Source organism: Natrix helvetica, assembly GCF_964273705.1.
Source record: "Natrix helvetica genome assembly, chromosome: 1".
Lineage (NCBI taxonomy): Eukaryota > Metazoa > Chordata > Lepidosauria > Squamata > Natricidae > Natrix > Natrix helvetica.
In genome coordinates this window covers 257,551,982-257,577,787 of record NC_138548.1, presented here as the reverse complement: position 1 = coordinate 257,577,787, position 25,806 = coordinate 257,551,982, and the positions used below count along the sequence as shown (strand labels likewise).

At 40.9% G+C, this 25,806-nt stretch overlaps 1 protein-coding gene across 1 annotated transcript in view; it reads right to left on the bottom strand.

The window, feature by feature from the left end:
- Positions 1–7,586: 7,586 nt before the first annotated feature.
- SHISA6 (shisa family member 6) overlaps positions 7,587–25,806 on the bottom strand; it is a 357,081-nt gene continuing 338,861 nt past the window's right edge. The window contains exons 6-7 of the mRNA XM_081937165.1: positions 20,509–20,661; positions 7,587–11,769 (exon numbers count right to left, since the gene is read on the bottom strand). Coding sequence (XP_081793291.1) covers positions 11,216–11,769; positions 20,509–20,661 — 707 coding nt within the window. The 3' untranslated portion in view covers positions 7,587–11,215. The remainder of the gene's footprint in view (positions 11,770–20,508; positions 20,662–25,806) is intronic.

Below are 25,806 nucleotides of genomic sequence, written 5' to 3'. Positions count from 1 at the left end.
GTCTTGCCTTACTCCTGCTTCTGACTCTGGTTTATTCCTCAGCATTCCAAGACTATTCTATGCTTTATGATCTCAGATTGCTCAACCTTATTTACACCTCTCTTTTGGATTTCAAGGAATAGGCATGGAAACACATGTCCCATACATTCTTTTCTAGGAACGCCATTCCTGTTTCCTTGCCTCATAGGCATCCTCCTGGCACCCATTTCTCTCCAGCTAACCTTCAATCCAAGCACTCTGCTGTGTGCTTGATATTGGCCCTACAGACAGCTTGGCACGCAGACACACAATCCTTCCCTGCCCCTGCCTGCCAAGCAATCCAGTGTTTCTCCTTATTCGTGAAGTTGGACCACAAAATGTATACTCATTGGTTAGCAAGGTAAGACCGCCCAGCCCTCTATCCAATGCTCCATCCTGGTTTTTTCCACTAAGCACACCTATTAGTTTCTGTAGTTCTGTGCACTGTATAGATCAGAGCAGGCCATGTCTTCCCCTGTGAGCTTTACACACTTGCATACTGCAAGGGACTGGAAAGAGTATTTCTTATCTGTCTTCCTACTGACATTCTTCTTTTATCTATGGCAGCAAGTAGGGCAAGTGGTGGTTCTATAGCACTAGGAGAAAGATGACAGGTAAACAGACTGAGAGATAAAGAAATAGTCTGGCAGCTGAACTGTGTTAATATACTTTACATATACTTACTTGCTCTCAACTTAAGTTTCACTGAGATGAATATTCTGACATTTTTTCTTCTGTGGGGTTCTTGGTGCTCTCTGAGCTTGGTTGTTTTCTTATTTGGTTTTTATTATCAAACTAGATAACATGATCAGTGCTAGAAGGGAATAGGCTTGCTCTCAATATATGGTGGTGGCTTGCCCTGTCAGTGTTGATGGTTCCTTGATTGGGCTGTTTACTGTTAGCTTGTTTGTCCAAGTTAATAGTTCATTGATTGGGGTATTGTTTGCTTCTTGATTGTTGGTCTAATGTTACTCTTGATGTTAATCTCTGCTCATCTGGGTTTTGCTTGCTGATGAAGAAGTGTTTTGGTCTTTTTTGTGCCCTTCCTGGCCTTCTGATTGTCTCTTTGGACTGGTATGAAGATGTTTATCTCTATGTGCCTGCTGATGTGCCTGATTTGCCTGAATAGCCAGACATTTTTAGACTTGGCTTGATATAGGATACTCACAGTTTCACAACTGAAGCTGTTGCCTTCCTTACACTGTATGTTGTAGATATTTCCTGTTTTTTCTACTGGAGTTGGTTAACTTAGAATGTTTTGGAGGACTTTAATTGGTTTATGTGTTGCAGTTATGTCATGTGGTTGTAATAGTCTGTTGGTGGTTTCTGAGGTTTTTTTTTTTTAATGTATGGCAGTGTTATCCTTTTAACAGTTTGTGTTGGCTGTGCTATATTGAGTGGTCAGGCACTTTATGGTGAAATTGATTGGACATCTATTTTGTTGGAAAATGTATAGATGATTTGTTTTCTTTTTTTGCAGTTTAGCATTCCTGTAGCGCATTTGTCTAAATAGTGTTTTTATACAGTTTCTCTTGTGGGAGGTTTGGTTGTTACTTTGGTAGTGGAGCACTTGAAAATCTCTGTTTCTAATTTGCCATCACTGCTTCTGCTTATGAGGACCTCTGAGGAGATAAACATGTTGTTTTCTTCTTCCCTAGTATATTTTATTCCTTTAAACATGTTGTTGATGGGTTTATGTGTATTCTCTAGTTGGTCCTTTTTTATTATGACAAAGGTGTCATCTTCATACCAGATCCAAATATATATATATGCCTGGGAGTGCTATAGATTCCAGGCATTGCATTATAGTCCTGAAAGTGGTGAGCCCTTGGGGTGTTCCTTTGATTTGTTGATATATTTGTGCAACAGACTGAAGGTATGTAGTTAGGCAAAGGTTGCTAAGATCCTTGCTTCTAAGAGTCATGATACTCCATGATTTCAATCTTGGAACGTTTGGTTTGGTCAGGCGTGCAGTGTAGACCAAAACACCTCTTCATCAGCAATCAATACTCAGATGAGCAGAGATTAATATCAAGATTTACATTACCAACAATCAAGAAGCAAACAATATTCCAACCAAGGAACTACCAACTGAGACAAAGAATAAGCAACAGCCCAATCAAGGAACTACCAAGACCACTCCCACCATCATTGACAGGGCAAGCTAGTAGCACATAAAATAAGAGCAAACTCCATTCCCTACTAGCAGATAATATTGCCTAGTTTAGTAATGAAATGTCTACAATAAAAAAACATGCTCAGAAAGCACAAAAAGCCTGAGCTACAAATATTTTCTTCTATCCCCCCCCCCTTCCAACCACAAAAATGAATTGATGTTAGTTCATAAAGTGTTTTACTTTGCTCATAGGAATATAATGGATGTTAATATTTGGAGGTATGTATATGTTTGTATGATTTAAGAACATTTTTTTCTTTTTCATTCTCTTCAGGAACAAATACTACATTACTCAAAATTTATGTGCCAAACGTAGCAAGAAGGCAGGGGGCCAAAGTGTGTGAAATCAAGGTATCTCTTATCAAAGCCTGCACTTATCTGCAATAATATTCTAAAATTTAAGGAAAATGAACAAATCCTTCCTCCAACCCTGATAGAGATCAAGGCCAGTGTTCCCTAATGAGGGTTGTGACAGAAGAACTTTGCTAGATTCCTAGAGATTTCAGATGTCATTAAAGTCATCAAATAAAAAGCAAATAACTTTGGTTCTAGCCTAGACCTCACAAAGAGTAGGCAATGACAATATAAATTCTGCATACCGAGTGTCATACAGAGACAATTAAATCAGGTGGGTCCTACTGATTGCAATATCAAAATAGATGTGAGAAATAGGATGGATTGGACGATTCAAGATATGATTTAGTGCAGAACAAGCTGTTCAATTTATGACTTGTCCTCAGTCTAAAAGATTTACCCCCAAATGTTCTAGTTGCTCGCAAGGGATCCTTTATGCCGCATTAATTGATCTGAAGGTGGCTTTTGATTTGATCCCTCATGAGTGCCCACGGCAGAAATTAGCTGCCTCTTTTATTGATTGCCAGCTTCTGTGGTTAATTATAATGCTTCAGGAGGAGACTTTCATGTAAGTTAAATGCGCTATCAATAGTGCCATTGGCATTATTCCCTGTGCAAAGAGAATGAAGCAAGGATGCATCCTGACCTCCCCTTTCATTTCATTTTGATGTCAATAGAAACGTACAGGCCCCCTCCAGATATGAATTTCATCCTTCCTCACCAAACTATGGATTAATTTCCATTGCCTTAAAGCTGGTGACACTGTTTATGAGACACTGCTGCAGAAACTACAGCTTTTAAATGTACAGGTTTTTTTTGAAATAAAAGTGCTTGCCATACTTGGTTATAAGCTACAATGTAATATTGTTGACCATGTTGATGGTGAGTTTTGAGATGGTAATTGTGCAAAGAGAAATGTGGCTGTTCCTTTGCTGGGAGTCAACGTAGGGAGAAGCAGAAGAGATCAACTTCTTTAAAAAGAAACAGTGATTAAAACAGCTAAAACATTCCATGAAATGTCTTTAAATAATGTCATGGCTGAGAGACTGAGATATAAAGATATAGAGAAAATGGTAAAAATAACTCTTCCAAGATTCTGCAAAGGTGGGTCAGTAATGGTCTGAGGGCCCCTTTCAAAGATTTTTGGATTCCAATATTCCTCCTCATCAAATCTCTGCCAGCAAGGCCCAGAAGGCTTTTAGCATCCACATTTCTGTCACTGAGACTGTGAGTCTGTCCAAATAAAACAAAATGGAGTTTTGTTTTGGCTTGAAGTTTTGCAGGTTTCTGAATCTTGACAAGTAATATCCATTTGCTGCAGGCAAATAAGAATCTTCCTGAAATTGTCCCAGCAGGTTTACAGTTTGAGTTCTGTGTCAGTTGGACAGAACTATTTCAATTATTTCTCCTCTTGCTAGGTGCTTTATCACATTATTAAATAATATAATTAGGCTGTTTTCTTTAGACCAAAGCGAAAACAAGTTAAATTCAGAAAACACACTAAGCCATAATGATTTTTGGTTATAGATCTTGTGCAATCAAACCATGTTTATGGTTTTCGACAATGGTGTGAAAAAGCAGCTTCTAGGCCACATCTCTAACAGAAGCTTTGGTGTAACCTCCCAATCCTGGGGGCTGGGTGGCTTAATAAGCCTTAGGCCTTGCCAACATGGGTGGGCTCCCCTCTTGTTAATATTCTAAGAGAAAACTGAAGCTTAAGGTACATGTTTTGACTATTAAAGTCCCCCAAAGGCAAAAAAGGGACTTAGATACACCCCTTCCCTTTTTCAGTGACTTCCTCTGAATTGCATTTCTGATTTTTAAGGCTTCAGTGTTTTGTCTCAATAGAGGAATTCATAACCCTGAATAAATAGTCTCGTTGTTTCCACTGCAGAAAAACAAGTGCAACCTTATTCTGATGGGGTCTTCCTTTTATAACTCCCTCCCAAATAATACATATAAACATTATAGATAATAAAGGGGGGAAATCCAACTAAGGAAAACATGATACTGTGCAGTTTTGGACTATGGCTTTCAAATTGCCAGAAGTTGTATTATGGTTAACGCTAGGAGTAGAGTACGAACCAAATCAACTCTGGTTTACAATAAACCATTGTAAACAAAGCCATGGTTTCCTGCAGCATGTGAAATTAGCCATGCATAGGCCAAGGGACAAAATGGCTCAGTGACTAAGACGCTGAGCTTGTCGATCAGAAGGTCGGCAGTTCAGCGGTTTGAATCCCTAGTGCCGTGAAACCGAGTGAGCTCCTGTTACTTGTCCCAGGTCCTGCCAACCTACCAGTTCAAAAGCATGTAAAAATGCAAGTAGAGAAATAGGATCCACCTTTGGTGGGAAAGTAACAGCGTTCCGTGGGCATTCGGTGTTTAATCATGCTGGCCACATGACCACGGAGACGTCTTCGAACAGCGCTGGCTCTTTGGCTTTGAAATGGAGATGAGCACCGCCCCCTAAAGTCGAGAACGACTAGCACATATGTGTGAGGGAAACCTTTACCTTTGTCATCCTTGCTTGCAAAGTGGCAGAGGCAGACATGGAAAGAATAGTTTCTGGAGTGTCTTTAGATGAAGGTAGCAAAAGAAAAAACAGGTGGGGTGTTTTTTTTTCCTGCTGAAATTGCTTTATTTCTGAATCCATAAATATTTGTTACTGACAAAAGTGGAAAAAATCCTTAATACTCTAAATTTTTACTAAACTGGTAATAGGTTTGTTTACAGTACCTACAGAATGTGCTTTTACAGGTAAGTATAACAACGAGGATAATACAGAGAAAAACAGTCAAATACTACTGCCTTGAAGCTTAATGCAGACCCAAGAGTCTGTGCAAAGATACAGATACAAATGTACTTTCTCATCAGAACTACTGGAGAATAAACATGGATTCCATAAACTGGGCTAAAGCACAAAGAGGGTCAGACAGTCAATCTTCCCCTCAGGAAACAGGCTCTCCAAATAAAGCTGGTTATAATGAGTTGGCTTCCTCAGAGTAGAGAAACTCTGGCTGTGAGAATTCCTCACCAGCAAGTGGAATGGAGGCTTAAAGAAGCAGCAGCTGCAAAGCTTGCGATTAGTACCACAGGAAGGTGGAGGTCTGTACCCGTGGCCAGAGCTTCCCCAAATTATGAAAGGTCACAAAGGGACAACACATGGCATTGCTTTGCTAACTAATGAGATAATGGGTCTTATTAGCCCCCCTCCCCTTTTACATAAACATCATAAGGACTAGATCTGCTTCCTCTCCTTCCCACCAGCTTTCAGCATATGAAATACATGCTTGAAATGGATTCCACCTGCTGCTGCCTCTTCAGCTCAGAAAGAATGCTAAATCAGCTGGTTAATTAGCACTAAACATACAACACACAGGTGGCTATTATTTGAAAACCATTTCTCTCCAAATTTTTATTGCTAAAAAAATTTCTGGGCAAGCAAAACCGTTTGACATTTTCTGGAGTTTTGTGCATTATGAAACGTTAAAAGTGATATGCTTTCAAGTGGCTTTCAGGAGTGGTTTGATGTACGTCATTCTTTTGCTAAGGTATGTCACCTGGGTAATTTAGCAAAAAAATGTCTAACAGAGAGAGGATCTCGGACCACACATTTGTTGATTACTTACATGAAAAGTATACTTTTCTTATCTTCGCCAAGTCAACAATAACCTAGAAGATGTATGCTCAAAATATATAACCCCTGGGACATTATGAACTCCAACCTTCTCTGTACACTAAAGATTGAAATGTACATACCTTCACTTTGCTCAGAAAGAATCAGATGCACCCAGGGGGCTCTTTCCTTTGCGCTCTCCACTTTGTCTTCAGATTAACCCTTTGATTTCACATGTGTAGTGAAATAAGAAACTGGTATTGGTGAATGGGCTGGGTTCTCAAGACAAGCTTCTTTGTCAAAAAGGCCAGCTAATGATATCTCAGTTGTGATTCCTGGAGACATTTCATTTATCTATCCATGTCCTTTCAAACCAATCTCTGAATCGGTTGGTTGTCCTGGGGATTTGCTTAGGTGAGTGGTTTGTACTGCTGGCTAGATCAGTAGTTTCACAGGCTGCTCTTGCCACATACTGGAACAGTCGATAAGAAAAAGATCCCAAAATAGAAGGGAAAAAATATGCCTTGATGCTCCCTTGAAACCTTTTGTGCTTAAATTCAAAATATATGCCTGTATTCCTCCTATTCAATAAACACAGACAAGATTCAGGCCTCTTCTATAGGCATGTGAAATTGTAAGCTTCATCAGAAGCAGCCTCTGTTTCAGGATGGACTCCTATCAGTTTAAACAGAAAGTCTCTCATATGAGCTTGAGTTTCCCTTCCGGATTTCCCCCTACTAACCCAAAGAGAGCAAGCAGTAGCTAATGTCAGGGGTTAAGAAAGATTCCTTTGAAATTGCAGGGTAAGGATTCAAGACCTCACTGAAATTGCATTATGACTTGCCTTGGCCCTAATTTTCCTATGCTATCTGGAGAGCTTTAGATTCTCCGCACTAGCTATAGCCAAAACTGCACTGTGCAAGACCTGAGATGTGCAAGATTCCCTTTGTTTTCCAATGATACACTTTAGGGGACACTAACCAAGACTGGTGCAAAACAAGGGCTGAGATAAGGAGATGAGGCATGAATATGGAACAGCGCAATCACATAGCTGGTGATTGGTAGCAAGTCTTGCACCCATAATTCATCTCTAGGATTTCCCCAAGTGTTCTTTTTCAGCAACTTTTTAGCTGTGGCTGTAATTGGAAAAGGGGGAGTCAGCAGCATTTACACATTCCCGCCAAAATACCCAGCAATTTCCCAACCAAACCTAATTCTGCTCACTCTGCTGCAATGTAGGAATAATCAATGTTCTTCATACATTTTCTGGCACTATTGATATAGTGTAAACCAGGGGTGTCCAAATTTGGGAATTTTAAGACTTGTGGACTTCAACTCCCAGAATTCCCCAGCCAGCCATGCTGGCTGGGGAATTCTGGGAGTTGAAGTCCACAAGTCTTAAAGTTCCCAAGTTTGGACACCCCTGGTGTAAACCATCTGGAAATTTTTAGAAAAGGTGGGTATATTTTTTTAAAAAGGCCAACAATCCCACACTTTTAAAAACACAAGTGCTGTAAATAACTTTCATACCATAACACTTTCCACTGGTTCTGACAGTTGGCATGCTTGTTGATGCCAACTCTGAGTCAAACACACCAAACAAGGTGGACTGGCTGATTGACTTGGGGGTGGGGTATTATGTAACCCAATCCAGCTGTCTTTGATGTTTGCCTTGCAGCTCCTAGCTTGAGCAAACTGCTTTTCAAACTAAAATGGATTTGCCTTTTTCAGTCCTATAGTTCAATGGAGGCAATTAAAACAAACAAACATCCAGTTCTTTTTAGGACTGCATCCTATTTTCTTGTTCCCTCCTCCCTTCAAAATTCTCTGTGAATTTTTGAAGAACACCTCAAATTCTTTGTGGAAATTATTTAGTAGAGAGGAGGTTTTGTTAAACTCTGTGGGACAAGCAATTCCATTTAATTCCTTCCTAACTGTCCTTTTCATCAAGTCCTTGCTTCGTGTTGAGAAGTTGAAAAAAAATTGGATAAGCAAAACCTGCCTACTTACATCGTTCTGAGATTATTATATTGGGTCTGCATGATTCAAGTGATATGGAAGATCAGTCATTCCATTCCAATAGTCTGATGAGTCAATCACATTTAAAGATTAACCTCCAGCTGAGATAGTGTTAAATAGAAGACCCTATGAAGACGTTAAAATAATACGATCTGCTCACATCGTAGTATGAAGGAGTAATGTACACTGAGAGCATATGCACCAAAGACAAATTCCTTGTTTGTCCAATCACACTTGGCCAGTAAAGAATTCAATTCAATTCTAATTCTATTCTATTCTAATTCTATGTGGCAAAGAGCTTCAGAATATGGGCTAAATCTCAAATTAATTGATAAAGTGTAGGAAAAATGAATAGTTTGGAAATACTCCAGATGGATTTGCTTTTTTTGCAGATGATTTGTTTTGACCAGGCTTTGTCTATTTTCTTTTTTTGCAGTTCCATGTTTTTCCCTGTCAGTCTTGAAATGTACCATTCAAGGTTATTTATGACCCTTGATTTAAGAAAAGAGTGTTCAGTCCAGCTGTGACCTTAGCAAAATTTCTCAATACATCAAACTAATTTTTAAATCAAATTCCAGGCAGAACTGATCTAGCAATACCCTAACACACAGGGTACCCCCATGTCTCTTTTACAGTGTCATCAGAGAACCCATAAGGAGAGGTGTGCTGGTGATTCATACAGAACACGTTAGTTGCTGAAAGGACAAGGTCTGCTTGTTCTTGTTGGAGGTTGTGAAAGACTTAAGACAATTGCTACAGAAAACCACCCCTGCTGGAAAAGATGATATGAAATCTTTGCAACATTATAATGACTGAGTGGATCTTTTGCCCACTGCTTCAACAAGTGGAAGGCCAGAGACTCTTTTCTCAGATATCAGGTTAATCCATGTAGCTAATACTCTCACAGTTTATGCAGAGGAAGATTGAAGCAAAACACCTACACAACTGGCTTTTCATGCCAGATAATGCAGTGCTCTTATGCTTCTGGGGAACAATGCTATGTGTGTCAATCGCAGACATTGTATTATCCATATCATACAGAGCCAAGAGATGTTTGGAAACAGCTACACCGAGGGCAGAAAATAGTACAAATTCCAGAACACTCAGAGAATTGTTGCCACCTTCCTGTGGCTTTCCTTACATGCATTACAGTTAATGAGAAGTCCTCCAAAACTCACATCTGTCACTCGAAGGCAGAGAGCCAATTATGGTAGGCACTATCATTTCCCCCTCTTAGCCCAGTTTCTGTTAAGCAAAGCACAGTGTTTCGTATGGCTCCAGTCTGTGGTCTACAAACATCACGTATGCCAGCAAAAACTGTCCTTTGGCTACTTCTTGCTGGTGCTGTAAACAAAGTCATATTACTAAAAAAAAAGGGACAAGTATTACTATTTACATGTTTGTTTCTTTGAAAAACACTGTGAGAACCTGAAGAAAAATTGGATGAAGGATCTCTGTCCAGAGAAAGTATATCAATATTTGATCAATGTACCTATTTGGATCGTGTGAAGCTCTGTGGAATCCCATTTGATGCAAGATATCCAGTTGCTACTGGGCAAACCTGGCAATATTCCTGTAATTTGAGGATACAAGTACATAATGGTACAAAGCAACATTTTTTGAGATTCACACAGACCTTCTAGCTTTTTTAGGGGCAGAGACCAGGGCCAGGTAGGAACATTTGTGTCTCTAGGAATATGTTCATTAGAATATCTCTTCCGACTGTACAAAATCCAACAAATGCTGGATCTATAAACATTTATTTGAAAGACTTTACAGACACCCAGTGTCTAATTACCACTGTATAATGGCTGTACAATATGCTAAATTGGTATTTGAGATGATTGAGCATCTCACTTGATGGATGGGATTAAGACAAAGAAAAAAAGAATCTGGCAGTTCAAAGATATCATTTCACTGTGAGAAGGCTTTAGGATGATTATTCTTTTAAAGAAAATGTGTAAAACAAGGAACTCCCAAGATCAGTTGGGTAAAAGTTGTGGTCTGGCAAGAAACCAAGCCTAAATTGTATGTTCATGGAATGCTAGTTGAGCCAAACCTACTCCATATATCTTGCTGGATCTCTGAATTATATTCTGGACATAAAAATGATACACTGCCCATTGAAAATGGGTGATTTGACACTCTTGTTAATAGAGAGAGAATAATTTATATATAGATACATTCGAATGTTGAAAATTTAGAATATAAATGAAAAGGGGGATGGTGGCAAACACTCTTAGCATAGTTGTGCTTATAATTAAACCCTTCTCACACCTTCTTGCATCTGGGACTGTTTATCTCTAGGCACTGGCGTAGTTTCTGCTATTTGTTTATTTATTGTACCTACTGCAATCATGACACTCCTGGGTTTATGTACTGTATACTTGGCAATGATATATAAAACTAAGTGGTTTCTTAACCACAGCAACCACTTGTCTTGAATTCTGTTAAGCTAGTTAATATTGTCTGACACTACAATTTCTCTCCAAACCAGGAAAAATTATGCTCACATGGAAATGTATTATCTTCTAACAGGTGGATGACATACAGTTGGAATAGAACTCAGCAAAAACACTTGTTGGACACTCTTGGTAAGATGCAGCATCTAGCAAGTACTGTAATGTAATATATTTTCACTGTGCCAGAGAGAAACCTGAACTAGTGTCATATTCTGCTAATTTTGCAAGATTGTTTGTCATAAAGGTTATAAAAGTAATAGCCCGACTTAGTAAACATGAAAAATAATGGTGTTAGTGAGCCTGTGAAAGAAGCCATCACTAGCATGGCTTTCTTTTACAGAAACTGAGCATGTCAGAAAACTTCATGTATATAATCTCTCCTTATTCAGGTTTTCTTCTTCCTCCCCTTTTTTGTCAATAACATGAAAATGAATGTTCAAGACAATACCGACAGGACTGTTGGAAGAGTCTGTCTTAGAGGTTATCTTGGCCATAAGGCCGCTGCAGTATACGGCACTGAACCATCTGGTCCACATGAATTATCTACAAGGAACACAGTGTCTCTGATCAAACAGTCACCTCTGTCTTGCTGGCTGTGCGATAATGGTGGTGGTGTCCTGGGATATAGTGCAGCTGCTCCACTGTGTTGTGTCGCCGGGAGGCAAATGCTTGGCGCTTGGCTGAGGTTTGGTTCATACTCAAGGTGTTGTACAAGTTATTTGAGGCACTGGGATGGGAGTGCATCTTAGTCATCCGGTAGCGATCCAAGACAGGTGTTGAAACAAAGACATCTGAGTGGGACAAGGCTCGTGACATGGACTGCTCTCCAAAACCTGAGTGTTCTGGAGAAAGCAGAGGATCTTGGGAATGAAGACGCTCAGTAGACAACAGCTGTTCATCTGAGAGGATATGCTCATAAGACATACTGAAGTCCTCAGGCATGATTCTCTCTGGGGACAACACCCGGTCCTGGGACATGGCCCGCATTACACGGCGTGGCCGGTCCCTTTGGCTGACTTGTTTCTGGGATAACTGGATGACGTTGAGAGGGAGGGTCCCCCTTGCTGCTAAGTCTGGAAGGTGCCTCTTTCGAGAGTAATATTCCTCTGCGTCCTTTTCAGCTACATAGAGAAGAGAAATTGAAAGATAAAATAAAGGGCTGGGAGAAGAGGTGAAAGTTAAAAAAAAAAAGGGGGGGGATACCACATCTTTTTTCGGAATAATCAATATATGAAATGGGTGTCAAGGCAGTAAGCAAAGTACTTGGGAACTACACCCTTTCATTTGAATTGATGTCCAATCAGTATGGGACTATGATGTTGGTTTGAGCTCCGAGCTTGGTAATTTAGTTGCAAATGTTTTGTCACCGTTTGGGGCAACATCGTCAGTGCATTTTAAATAGTCCAAATTTGAATTGCTCACAATTCAAAATGCACTGAGGATATCTACTTGAATGGTGACAAAACGTTTGCAACCAAACTGTCAAACTCGGAGCTCAAACCAACAGCTTAGGTACCAACCCAAGCTACTAATATTCAAACACATTTCAATATGGGACTATGCTGCACTCGGTACTTAGCGCACACCAAAGGGACCAGATCTTGCCAAGTTTGCACTCTCAAGATGTGTTGCGCCTGCAGCTCTAACTTCCAGAACTGTGGAGCGAAGGGGTGCATTGGATTGTGAAGCAAATGTGTCTCTGAAAAAAAATCATAACTGAAGCAAAGCATCCTTTTGAAACAGCATTTCTGTAATAAAAATATAGCTGTCAAGACTACAAAGTAGAAACAGCAACTCCTCTGGTTAATTGTTTTGTATCTTGTTTTTATTTTATTCTGTTGTTGGGAGCAACCCAGAGTTGGTTAAGATCAGGAGGCATTCAAATTAAATAGAATGAATGAATGAGTGATTTAATGAATGAAAGAATGAATGAATGATCAACCTGAAGGCGGCATATATCTTAAAGCCTGGAGCCTCAACGTGGGTGCCTACAGATATTATCCTTCTTACTTTATTCCCACCAGATTTGTTGCACTTCTTGGGTCAAGCTATGAGTAAAATGCTATTTAAAGGACTCAAGTATGATATTGTCAGTCCAAGATTGTTAGAAGATCCTCCCAGATTCCCCATTTTCAAAATTGATTGTTGAATTTTATAGAAGACAATTGCAAGTTTAACAGAAGGATATTTGCATTTGGTATGTCTGGCAAGTCATTTTGACAAGCAAGTAAGCAAATACCCAAATTCTCTCTCAATGTTCTTTGTCTAGAGGAAATGCCATCAACCAAACCAAATGCCAACCCCAATACTTGTATATCCTTGCTTTGCCTACAATGTGACTTTTTAAAATGCAACCTTTCTTCATTAATAATGAGTTTCATAAACTTATTTATTAATCACATTTATATAGCTCTCAATTTGCTCTCCATTTGCTGGAAAATGACTCTGGGTGGCATACAACTCTTTTAGTTTTATGTTAGAAAAATCTTTCCAAATTCAGATTTTTTTCTGTCTTTCCAATATTGTCAGATTTTGGGGGTTTAATCTTTATCTTTTGAAATCCGTTTTCTATTTTTTTTTCCTTGCAGAAGAGAAACAAAGAATTAGAAAATAGAGGCAGTGTTAGAATTAATTGTATTTAATTTGATTGTTCAAGTAGAAAGAGTTTCTGTTCTTCTTGGCTAAGTCTTCATTTTCTTTGTTGTAATGTACCCATTGTAATAAAACTAGTTCTATAGGAAAACATATGGTAGCCTTGGTATGTTGGATTATCAACAAGGGGAATAACTCAAAGCTTTAACGTGTTAGGTAGAAACAATCTACAGTTCAAAATAATGTCTCCATTTCAGTTTGGCAAAAGCAGTGGCAAATTCTTCCCATTATTAAAATTCAGGAAAAGATATTTGCAACCCCCTATGAATTGTTCTAAGGGTGGTGGCCCAGTGGCTAAGATACCGAGTTTGTTGATCAGAAAGGTTGGCAGTTTGGTGGTTCAAATCCCTAGCGCCATGTAATGGAGAGAGCTCCCGTTACTTGTCCCAGCTTCTGCCAACCTAGCAGACCGAAAGCATGTAAACATATGAGTAGAAAAATAGGGACCACTTTGGTGGAAAGGTAACAGCGTTCCGTGTACCTTTGGCATTTAGTCATGCCAGCCGCATGACCACGGAGATGTCTTCGGACAGCACTGACTTTTTGGCTTTGAAACAGAGATGATCCCTCTAAAGCTGGGAACGACTAGCACATATATGCCAGGGTAACCTTTACCTTACGGATTGTCCTAATTCTGTCTATCCTCTGAGGAAATGATTGTAAAATTATGGATATCAACAAAGGGGCAAGAGTCATAGAAATCATTCCTGCATCAGATCCATTGTGATTATTTCATTGGATTTAATTTTATTTGAAACATTTCCTCAAGGAAATTATAAAAGTGGCTCGCAAACATTTAAGAAAATAAGAGGAAATAGCTTAGAGAGTTCTTGAGGAAGGAGACAGTAGATAAACTGTATAACTAACTCGAACACTTCTCTCTTTCATCACAGCCTCTGCTTTATGTTTATATCCAAAAGAAGCTAAGGCAACTTATTAAGCTGGCAAAACTAGCCCAGCACAACTCCAAAGGTAATTTCTTTTTTTCTGAATCTCTGTCTCCCTCCCTGATTCTTTTCCTGCTTTCTTATCAAGGAGGCAGCCTCTTTCTTTATCCCTTAAATAAGCTGTGCCCCGTATAACATGTTCAGGAACCTAACCGTTTTAGCATCTGTGTATGTTTGTGAATGCTACATCTCAAATCTTATGCCTTTTGTGCTCTAACAGGGAGACTTGAACATTTCTCGTTATTTGCTGTAGCAAGGAGAGTTAATGCTACATCTTCATTTTCTGCTGAACTATGTGTATGGTCCATTAAAGTGAATCACTTCTTGAAATCTCCTGCTTCTTCTTCTTCTTCTTCTTTGGAACTCCCTCTTCATCCTTCTATCACTAAACTGAAGATTCTCACAAGTGTCATAACTTAGGAGACCCTTTGTATTGTTTTCCATTATAGCCTCAGATATTTTTCCAGCTACACTTCACATTGATGATCAACTGGCTATTATTTGATTGCTCTCATAATCATTGATCTCAAGTACTGTTTAATAAAATTGTATTTTTGCCCATTGATAATAGTCTAATTTTGGCCTTCTGAAATATATTAAAATGTATAAAAGTATAAACATGAAAGGTATAAAATGTATACATCTAAGCAAAGCAAGATCTGAGGCAAAAGCGTGCGAAATCATACATATCAATATGTGACCAACCCCCTCACCCTGGTAACCCTCATCCCACTGTCCAATCTGCAAATCCCTTAGGTGTCATGTGAGGTTCATCTTCAAGGAACATCATCAGGTTGGTATGCAGGACGGTTGGCCTTGACCAACACCAAGCACTAGTCTCCAGCATGCACAGTAGACGTTGAGAACAAAACTCCCATGTTACAATCTCTCCTGTACTAAAACTTCCTCTCCCAAATACCAGCCCCCCCTCCCCGTTTCAATGGCTGTCGAAAGCAAATAGCGAAGCAGAGGCTGACATCTGGCCCTCCTTCAGGAAAAGAAGTCATCCCTGCAAGAAAATAAAACAATAAAAAAGACAACACAAGATATGTACATTTCAAATATGATCAAGGCTTATCATGGTAGTTGGCGTAGAACTTCCGTAAGAGTCTAGGAGCTCTAACATGAGATTTATCAACCCACTCAGCCTGGGAGGGGGGGAAATGCTTCCAGGATACTAGATATCGATTCCTATGCTTCCTGGAGTCCAAGATTTCCTTAACCTCAAAATGTTGTCTCCCTCAACAAGAAGAGGGGTAGGGGGTGCAGGTAGGGGCGCACGAAAAGAAGAAGTGTGCTCTGGCTTCAATAGGTTTACATGAAACACTGTATAAATCTGCTGAAGATGCTTTGGTAACTCCAATCATACAGAAACATGATTAATGATTTTCACAATAGGGAAAGGACCGACATACTTCGGCCCCAGCTTCTTTGATTTCTGGGTGGTTTGTAGAAACTTGGTTGACAAAAACACTCCATCTCCTACTTTGTATTCCCTTTGCTTCACCCTCTTTTTGTCAGCCTGTTTCTTGAGCAGCCTCCAACGCCTTTCGGGTCATGGACCAAATTTGGCGAGGCTAGTCACTCCACTTGGAGAGGGACAAAATTTGTGGCTTTTCTCGAGGCAACTCAGGAATTGGTACAAAGTCCTGCCGAAACACAACTCTAAAGGGGGTCAAGCCGGTACTGCTGTGCACAGAGTTGTATGCCACCTCAGCATATGGTAACAGTTCAGCCCAGTTATCTTGCTGATAATTGATGAAACACTGGAGGTACTGTTCCAAACAGAATTAGTCCATTCACAAGCCCCGTTAGTCTGAGGATGGTGGGCAGAGCTTAGCCCCTTGGTGGAGCCAATTAACTTCAGAAACTCCTTCCAGAAGAGGGAAGTGAACTGGACCCCCCTATCCGAAATTATGCATTCAGGCACTCAATGTAACCGGTATACATGTGAAATAAACAACTTAGCTAACAACTTAGCTGATGAGATTTTGGAACAGGGTACAAAATGAACTTGTTTGGAAAACAGGTCGGTGATTACCCAAATCACGGTATTTCCCAGACTCTCTGGCAATTTGACAATGTCCCATCAATATCTCCTTCCATGGGGCCTCAGAGAGGGCCACACCTTGGAGAAGGCCCTGCGTTTTTCCTGGTGGTCGCTTTGCGGCAGCACAAATGGGACAACTGGCTATGTAGGACTCAATGTCTTTTTTCAATGAAGGCCACCAAAATTGCCTCTTAACCAGATATAAAGTCTTTACATATCCAAAATGGCCTGCCATTCTTGAATCGTGGGCCTGTTGAAGAACAATAGTTTTCAGGTTAGCAGGAACATATAATTTAGCCCCTACCCAAGCCAGTCCATCCTTCATAGTACATTCGTTTGAATGTTCCTTGAACCAGTCATCGGACTCAAGGCCTTCCTTGAGTTTGCACATGAGGTCCGTTGTGACCTCTAAATTTGAAATGCATTGGCTTCTAGTAATCACCAGGGCAGCTAGACTTTTTGCTGGGATGACTGGGTGAACTACACTCAGCTTAGAGCTGTTGTATTGGGGAAGCCTAGACAAAGCATCAGCCATGAAGTTCTTCCCCCCCAGAATGTACTTGATGGTAAAGTTGAAATGGTTGAAATTGTGCCAAACGCACCTGTTTAGGAGATAGCTTATGTGGGGTCTTCAATGCTTCCAAATTTTTATGATCAATCCATACTTCAAAAGGGTGTTTCGCCCCTTCTAGGAAATGTCGCCAGGTCATCAAAGCCTATCTGACCGCAAAAGCTTCCTTTTCCCATATAGCCCATCGTCTCTCCATCTCTGTCAGTTTATGAGAGGTGTAAGCGCATGGCTGCAATTTTCCATCAGCGTTCGTTTGAAGTAATACTGCCCCCACCACCACATCACTGGCATCAGCTTGAACGATAAATGGTGCCTCCATATCTGGGTGTTTCAAAACAGGTTCAGCTGCAAAGAGATGCTTTAATTTTTCGAAAGCGGCTTGACACTCCATAGTCCAATTCAAGGGCTTACCTGGTCTGGGCTTGGCCTCCCATTTTGACTAGGAGATTTGTAATGTGCAGAGCAATGCTGGCGAACGAGGGGATAAATTGACGATAAAAATCCGCAAATCCCAAAAAACTTTGTAATTGTTTGTGGATGCGAGGAGGTGCCCACTCAGTTACAGCCCGGACTTTCGCTGGGTCCATCTCGATGCCGTTCTGGGAGATGCAGTTGCCCAAGTAATCAATTTTCTCTTGATGAAATTCACATTTAGACAATTTGGCATAAAGTTCTGCGGCCCACAGTTTCTTGAGTACTGATCGCGCTAAAGTCACATGTTCATCATGTGTTTCCATGTAGATAAGGATGTCGTCTAGGTAGACCATCATGCCCTTGTACAGGTGTTCATGTAAAACTTCATTTATTAATTGCATGAAAACAGCTGGCGCCCCCTGTAGGCCAAACAGGAGTACTCTGAATTGAAAACACCCGAGTGGGCAGTTGAAAGCAGTTTTCCATTCATCTCCCTCTTTGATTCTGACTCTGTAGTAGGCCTCTCTTAGGTCCAATTTCATGAAGATCTTCCCTTTACCCAATTGCGCCAACATATCCTTCATCAGAGGGAGGAGGTATAGATTTTCCACGCACACTCTGTTAAGATTTTTGTAGTTAACACAGAAACGAAAGGAGCCATCTTTCTTTTCTCTAAACAACACAGGGGCAGCCACATGTGGCCTAGCAGGTTCAACAAACCCCCTTTTCAAATTTTTGTCAATAAACTTCTGTAATTCCTCCATTTTGCATGGGGTCATTGAGTAAATCTGGGGTTTTGGAAGTTTTACTCCTAGGAGGATCTCAATGCTGCAATCCGTCGCACGGTGAGGGGGGTAATTTATCAGAGGATTTTTCACTGAAAACGTCCTTTAGGTCCCAATGTTCCTTTGGGATTTTCTCCTCATCCTCAATATTTTCCTGCACCGCGGCCGCTAGGTTAGGTTCAGTGTTGGTAATATTGGAAACCCTCCCTTCTCCCTCAGGTGGTTTAGTGGATCGGATGAGCAACTACCCTTTCTTCCAGTTGATGTGTGGATTCCATTTACGTAACCAGGGTAAGCCCAGTATGAGAGGCCGGTCCATCCCCGGTGCCACAATGAAACTTAATGTTTCCTGGTGATCTTCCATCCACATGTCTACAGGTTCAGTCACAAAATGGGCGGGAGCCCCCCCAGCTATATACCCATCTAGCTGGCAAAAAGCAATGAGGACTTTCAAAGTTCTCAGTTTCAAGCCCATTTTTTCTACCACTTCCGGGCTAACAATGCAACGTGTGCATCCCGAGTCTAAAAGGCCCAGCATTTCTGGCGACAGTAGAGGGCACTTTAAGTTCCACTGGGATGGTCATGGGGCCCGATTGGGAACTTACCAGACGGTTGTCATTGGATTCGGTTTCACTTTCCCCCGATGAGGAGGATGGTTCTTCTTCTCTTGGGATGGGAGGGAATTGCGCAACAGGTCCCACCCCTTTCATGGCGGTGTCCCTCCTTTTCCCAGGTTGTTTGTCTGGTTTCCTCTCCCCCCCGGCAGAGGGATTTGGGCCATTCTTGGAGCGACAATGTGCTGCCTGGTGCCCCTCCTTTCCACAACGGAAGCAGGTGGTAGACCGGGGCTTGCTTGTAGACCAACTTTTTCCTCCTTTCAGAGTTCCTTTTGGGGGGTTGGGAGGGGTAGCTTTCTCTTTCTCACTGTCTTCGCAGTACTTGATCGATCTCCACGTCTGCTGCCAATTTGTACCAGTGTTGCAAGTTACCGGGGGGGGGGGCTGTTCACACAGTTTTGGTATATATCTTGGTTTAAGCCATCCATAAAACTGTCCATTAAAGCTTCTTCCGACCAACCCCCGCATATAAACGGACAATTCACGAAACTCTTGTATGTAATCAGCCACTGGGTTCTTCCCCTGGGTAAGGGTTTTCATTCTGGTTCTGGCCTTCTGCTCAGTGAGCGGGTCATCAAAGTGTTTCCTCAGGGCGGCCATAAACCTATTATAGTCTCTCAGCAGGGAGGAGTCATTGTTATGCAGGGCAACCATCCATGCTGCTGCCTTGTTTTCCAGTGCCATGGTAACAACTCTTACCTTGGCTTCTTCTGTGGGGGGATCCTCTCCGAACTGTTGCATGAAATTCCAAACTTGGACCAGGAAACATCCTAGTTCCTTTGGGTCACCTCCAAATTTCACACCAAGTGAGAAACTTTTGCCATCCGGCATCTGCGGGGTGTGTGTGTCCTCCTCTTGGAAGGGCTCTCGCGGCTGCTGCCACTGCTGCTGGGGCTTCCCCATCCTGATGAGCTCCACTGTCTGCCCCCAGGGCCCCCTTGGGTGGAACAGGGCTTCTGCAGTTCTCTCCTCTAGGTCTGGAAGATCAGCTTCTCTTTCAGGACCACTCTTGCGTAAAGGTCACCTCTCCCAAGAGTTTCCTAGCCTGGGACATCATAAGGTTCTTCTCCTCGGTGTCCTGCCAAGGAGCTGCTGGTTGCTGATGTCACCTTTTGGTAACACCAGCCAGAATTTCCTCAGGGTCATATTTCTGTCCCACTCCCAATGACCACCTGGGGCAGATGGATCGTTCCTCCAAATTCAGATCCGCCATTCGCTCTGTCTTCAAGGGACATGAGAATCCAGCCTCCCCCATGTCGTCCTCCTGGTCGCTGCCTGGGTAGGACATTCCTTCGAATGTTTTGGCTTTATTTACACTCCCCTTGGAAGGCATTAGCTCCATGATGAATGCGAAAGTGAGATCTTTCTTACTGTCAAGCCAGCCTCCCTCAGCAACCAACAAAGAAACCACTTAACTCAATTTTGCAGAATTAAGTGTACTTTTACTGGTTATGAAAAGATAGCACCTAAGCAAAGCAAGATCTGAGGCAAAAGCACGCAAAATCATACATATCAATATGTGACCAACCCCCTCCCCCTGTAACCCTCATCCCACTGTCAAATCTGCAAATCCCTTAGGTGTCATGTGAGGTTCATCTTCAAGGAGCATCATCAGGTTGGTATGCAGGACGGTTGGCCTTGACCAACACCAAGCACTAGTCTCCAGCATGCACAGTAGACGATGAGAACAAAACTCCCATGTTACAATCTCCCCTGTACTAAAACCTCCCCTCCCAAATATCAGCCCCCCCCCCTGTTTCAATGGCAGCTGAAAGCAAATAGTGAAGCAGAGGCTGACAAGTAAGTTAATGAAATGAAACCTACTTAATCTCTTCAGAGAAGAATATTTACTTGGATTAGTCTTAATTGCAGATTCATACGATGGAGGGAGGTGCGAGAGGTTCTGGAAAGATCTGGAGAAGGACAAATCATAGGGCTCTGTAGCAGAGGTGAGGATACTGTTCATCCGTGGTTTTTCTGCAACAAAAGAAGAGAGAGAAAAAAGGAAGCTACAAGAATAGCAGTGCCCTTGGATTTGGTGATTTAATTGCACCCATTCACTTGTCTAATTCTGCATAATGAAGTCATTCAAATTGATGCTACCTAAGCTGCAAATAAAGCTCTATTGGGCATTGTTTCTTCAGTCCATTGCCATGGTTAATGAAGGCATTGTACATTGATTCAAACCCAAAAGAACCTTTGCCATTTGCCAAATGAAGGCTAAGAAGACAGGCCTCTTGTTAGGAGTGAGCAAGTGTAAATGAAGTAGCTATTGAATGTTTATTTTTGTTTGAGAGATGAGCATGAACAAGCCACCTGGCATCTCCGTATGCTCTATGGACAAATTGCTTTGAATTTACTATCTGTACAAACTGCACAATCCCAATGACTAGGAAGATAATTAGTCCCCTATCCAACCTTTAAATATACCCACACTATACACATTGTTTCCGGTCACATCTGGCTCATGCTGGAACATGAACACAATTTCAAAATCTTTTTCAAAATATTCTGCAAGCATACTGCACAATAATACTCCATAATAAGGGAAGGTGTTCAGCTCATTTAAACCCAACCCCCTTCTTCTGTGAATTCTACACAATTAAGGACTCCGCTTGCAGTTTTATACCCCAGCTACCTGAAGGCCATATTTTTGTTCCAACTGTCTCTCACCCTAAGGCAGTTCTTCCCAACTGGATTCCCTCCAGCTCCACTGGACTTTGGGGCCATTCTAGTGAAGAATTAAAGGAGCTTGGTTTCCAATCCAAAACATATGGCAAGGATTTGGAAAGGGAAGATTTCCCCAATGCATTGATAATGGTGGTGTCAGATGAACTGATTCTCATTCCAGAAGAAACTTTCTGCTTCATCTCTTCTCCAGTTGCATTTTCACATCCTGCGTTAGTCTAACTTTTGGGAATTAGGAGCAATCAAACCTGCCTTCCTAATTTTAAATGCTTAGACAAATGGTTCTTCATTACTCATTCTGGTGGATGTATTTTTTAAAAAAATATTATCGCTTGTAATTATGGAGATAATGACGATGATAATATCTAAAGAGAGCCCTTAGGTGTTTTCAATGCAGACCCAATGTAATTTTCTATTAGCATGCATTGCAATTTGTCATTTTACAGTCAAGAGTTATTCTTAAAGTACAGAATACTGTATATAGGACAAATAGAACTTAGCATGGCCCGTTGGTGAAAATCATTGCTAAATACGACAATTTCAATGGATTACAGTATAATCTCTGTATAGTACACCCATAGAGCAGTAAGACCTATTGTTTACAAGACTCTTAGAATTAAGAAAATCTGATAGGAGAGCAGCTTTTGTAATCTAGATAGTTGAAAGAGAGTTTTAAGATCCTGTTCTCTCATACTATGGCAGTTCTTCCCAGCTGGGTTCTCCGCAGTTCCATTGGACTTTAATTCTATCTGGAGATTAGGAGAATAGTTTTCCATTACAAACACTATCTATGTTAGTTTACAGCCTTCTCATAACCCACTCTGTTGAAAAAGCAACCCACGGTTTTCCCCCACAATATTGCCACTTCTTATGTGCCTATGGGAAGGCAGTTGGCTGCATGGAATAACTGAACACAAAGGTGAACATTCTTTATTCTAAACACAGCAGCTCTTGACATTAATTCATCATGTGACTACATTTTTCCTAATACAAACAACTAATTGCTATTTATGTTATGTTATGAATCCTTTAGCAAGACTTGGAAAGACGGTACCTCACGGTACGGTATTGTGCAAGTACATTATGTGGGTTTTCACACTTGAGGTAGCTTCAAGTAATGAATTGTGGTGCTAGGACACATTTCCTACACTTATACCTTGAAGAACAACTAAAGGGTTTGTCTAATATTGAATTCACATTCCTTTGCTTGTGTCAGATCATATGATTAAAGGCTAACTTTTAAATCAACTTTCAGCAGCTCAAACTAGAGGAGAAAGTCTATCTGACAAGTCACAGCAGCTCTAACACACATAAGAGATAATATTAAAAACAACAGTCGTTAAAATGATGAAACCACAAGGATATGGAGGGGGAGCTCACCCTTGCATCTAATGTACCCCGGTCATATTCCCAGGCAAGAAATGACAACCAAAGTGAAGAAGCACGGCTCTTTAAGACACTAGGTGGCTAGAAATCAAGGAGGATACGATGCATAAATATGTATTCCTAAGGTTACTGGAAACCCTCCCCATCTGTGAATATATGAGGCCTGAGATAACCAACTTAATTGGCAGAAGAAGTGTTAAATAGATCTGGATCTCTGGATCTCTACTGAATTGTGTCAAAGCCATTCCATAATCACTTCATCATTACATCTGCAATTCGCATACACAGATTTTAACAGCCAGAAAAATTGTTGGCACTCAAACAAGCATATTCTTGAGATGCCAAATTATTGTGTTCTTGGACTCTGCTTTATGAATCACAATAATGGATGTTCTGTTTCCATGCATAGACATTTATGGACAATACAATCACACCATTAAGCTTCAAAAGTCAGTAGTAAGGCATTTTATCTCAAGGAGTATATTGTCACACAGTATAATATGCAGTGTAGACATGGACACCACCCATATGGCCAATTATCTGTTTGCAATTCATCCTATCAAGAATTGGAAATTATGTTGGTCCTTTGTCAATTATTTTTTATGCAGCTAGCCAAGGTGAAAAAATACCCATGGACAGAAATGCATATACCAGTTGGACTCTGCACGTGGAATTGGGATTATTTCTTTGGCTTTGGTGAGGTATCAGTTCAGTCTTTTGGTTGAGCATAACAAGTCCCTCCTACAGATGTCCTGGCCAAAGGAAACAATCAGACTGAATGACAGATGAGACATTCCCTTATAACTGCAAATTTATATACAATTCTTCATGATTACTGGGAGGATATTTCTTCTGTAATTAAACATCTAATGGGAGATTTAAATTGCTTTCCTATAATTTGTATACAATTACACTGGGATATAATATTGAGCTCACTGTTATCTCATGTGGGTCTTTACATACTGTGGCACATAATTTACACTGTGATGGTTGTGTGTCTGTCTGATAGAAAGATGGAGACAAAAGAACTGCCTAAGCAACTAGATGATTTGTTAAAAATGGAAAATTAGCTTACTGCACATAATTGCATATGTATGCATTCAAATCTGAGCCCTGCTTAAATTCAAGAAGACTCATTTTTTTAAATGACACATAAAAGATAATTGATTTCATTCTTCCTGCTCCTAATTTGTTACTTGGCTTTGACTAATAGATGTTGGGGTTCTAGTAAACCAGTACCCAGTGAATTCCAGGAGCCCAAAGTCTGCTCTTCCTGCTAAAATAGCCCCACTCAAGATCTTTCACTGAAGGAAGCAGAGTTGAATTTATTCCTGTTCCTGTCTGAAGTGGAGCCTAAGTAAAGTTGCTACCTACTGCTAACATGACAAAGTCGTTTGTCTTTGGTTGACAAGTCTTGCTTTCATTTACTGCTACCGTTTATTAATTGTGGTACTGCCTGTTTTGTTTTCCTGCTGTGTGCCAATGTTCAGTTTTGCCTCCCAAATACTTCAACCCACATCTAATAAAACTGGTACAAGTCCTCCCATTTACCAGGCAACAGGAAGCATAGATTCAATACTGTAAACAGAAATTTTATCAGTGCAGAAGGCTACATCTTCAAGAAGGGCTCCAGAAAGAAGTAACATTGCCAGTGATCAGCACTGGAATTATTAATAATCTAAAAGCAGTACATGTAAGTCAATACTGTAGTTTAAACTGGATAAGAAAGGTGGAGAGAGAATCCTGCTAAAATTGTAGATTCCAATCAGAGGTGGTATTCAGCAGGTTCTGACCAGTTCTGGAGAACCAGTAGCGAAAATTTTGAGTAGTTCGGAGAACTGGTAAATACCACCTCTGACTGGCTCCACCCCCATCTATTCTCTTCATCCTGAGTCCCAGTTGATCAGGAGGAAATGGGGATTTTGCAGTAACCTTCCCCTGGAGTGGGGTGGAAATGGAGATTTTACAGTATCCTTCCCCTGCCATGCCCACCAAGCCATGCCATACCCACTAAGCCATGCTCACAGAACCGGCAGTAAAAAAAATTGAATCCCACCACTGATTCCAATTATGAAATGAGAGGAGTTGAGGCAGTCCTCTGATTGATCACAACAAAGGAACATTGCCATTTGATCAGGAGAGCATCAAGGCATGATATTTTTCACCATGAACAAGCTATTGCAAACAGGGAGGGAGGGAAAGAAGGCTGTATCTACTAGTGTCAACTCAGATCCTTAGCAGCTCCACTTGGAGGCCTTAATCACCAGGGCTGGGATGGAAAAATCCTAAGAATCAGAAGACCCAAAGCAGTTACAGTAGACAGGGCTGGGCCAGCAGATCTGCCTCAGTGGGCATCTACCTAGATTCATATCAACCTCTGCAAGAGTAATAGTAATTCTGTCCCCAATATCATACTTTCCAGTGTCACCAGCAGGCATATTCTTGATTGAACAGTGAGCTATTGAGCAATGCATATATGCGAGTTCAAACTTGTCCCAGAGAAACTTAATGCACAGTAACAGAAATGTGCAAGTATATTTCTATTTGCAGACATGTGATAAAAAGGCCTGCCGAAACAGGATTCACATGTGCTCCTTATAACGGGCAAAAGCTACCTTAGAAGCAAAGCTGAAGATTGCTAAGGCACTGGGGAGTGTGACATTAAATGACATCTTTTCTTTACAGACTCTGACTAGAAAATCATGCCGTTAACACAAAGTATGCAGAATTAAGCACCCCACATTTATTAAAAGAGTCTTGATGATGAAATTGGAGCGGTTTTTCCACTATGTGACTTGCTATGCTGTTAACTAGGAATGAAAATGAAGCGAGGCTGCAAATAAAAAGTCACCTTGAAACCGAATTGCTCAGTATTTAGCAGCACCGGAGAACAATTTGAAATGGCTCAAGGAGTTACCTCATGCATAATATAGTTGGGAATCAAGGTCAATGTCTTGATACATTTTTTTTCAGAAGGGACAATACCTGCATTTGATTATGAAGTAACTGTCAGGGTTCCAAGTAACACCCCCAATGAAAAAAGACTGA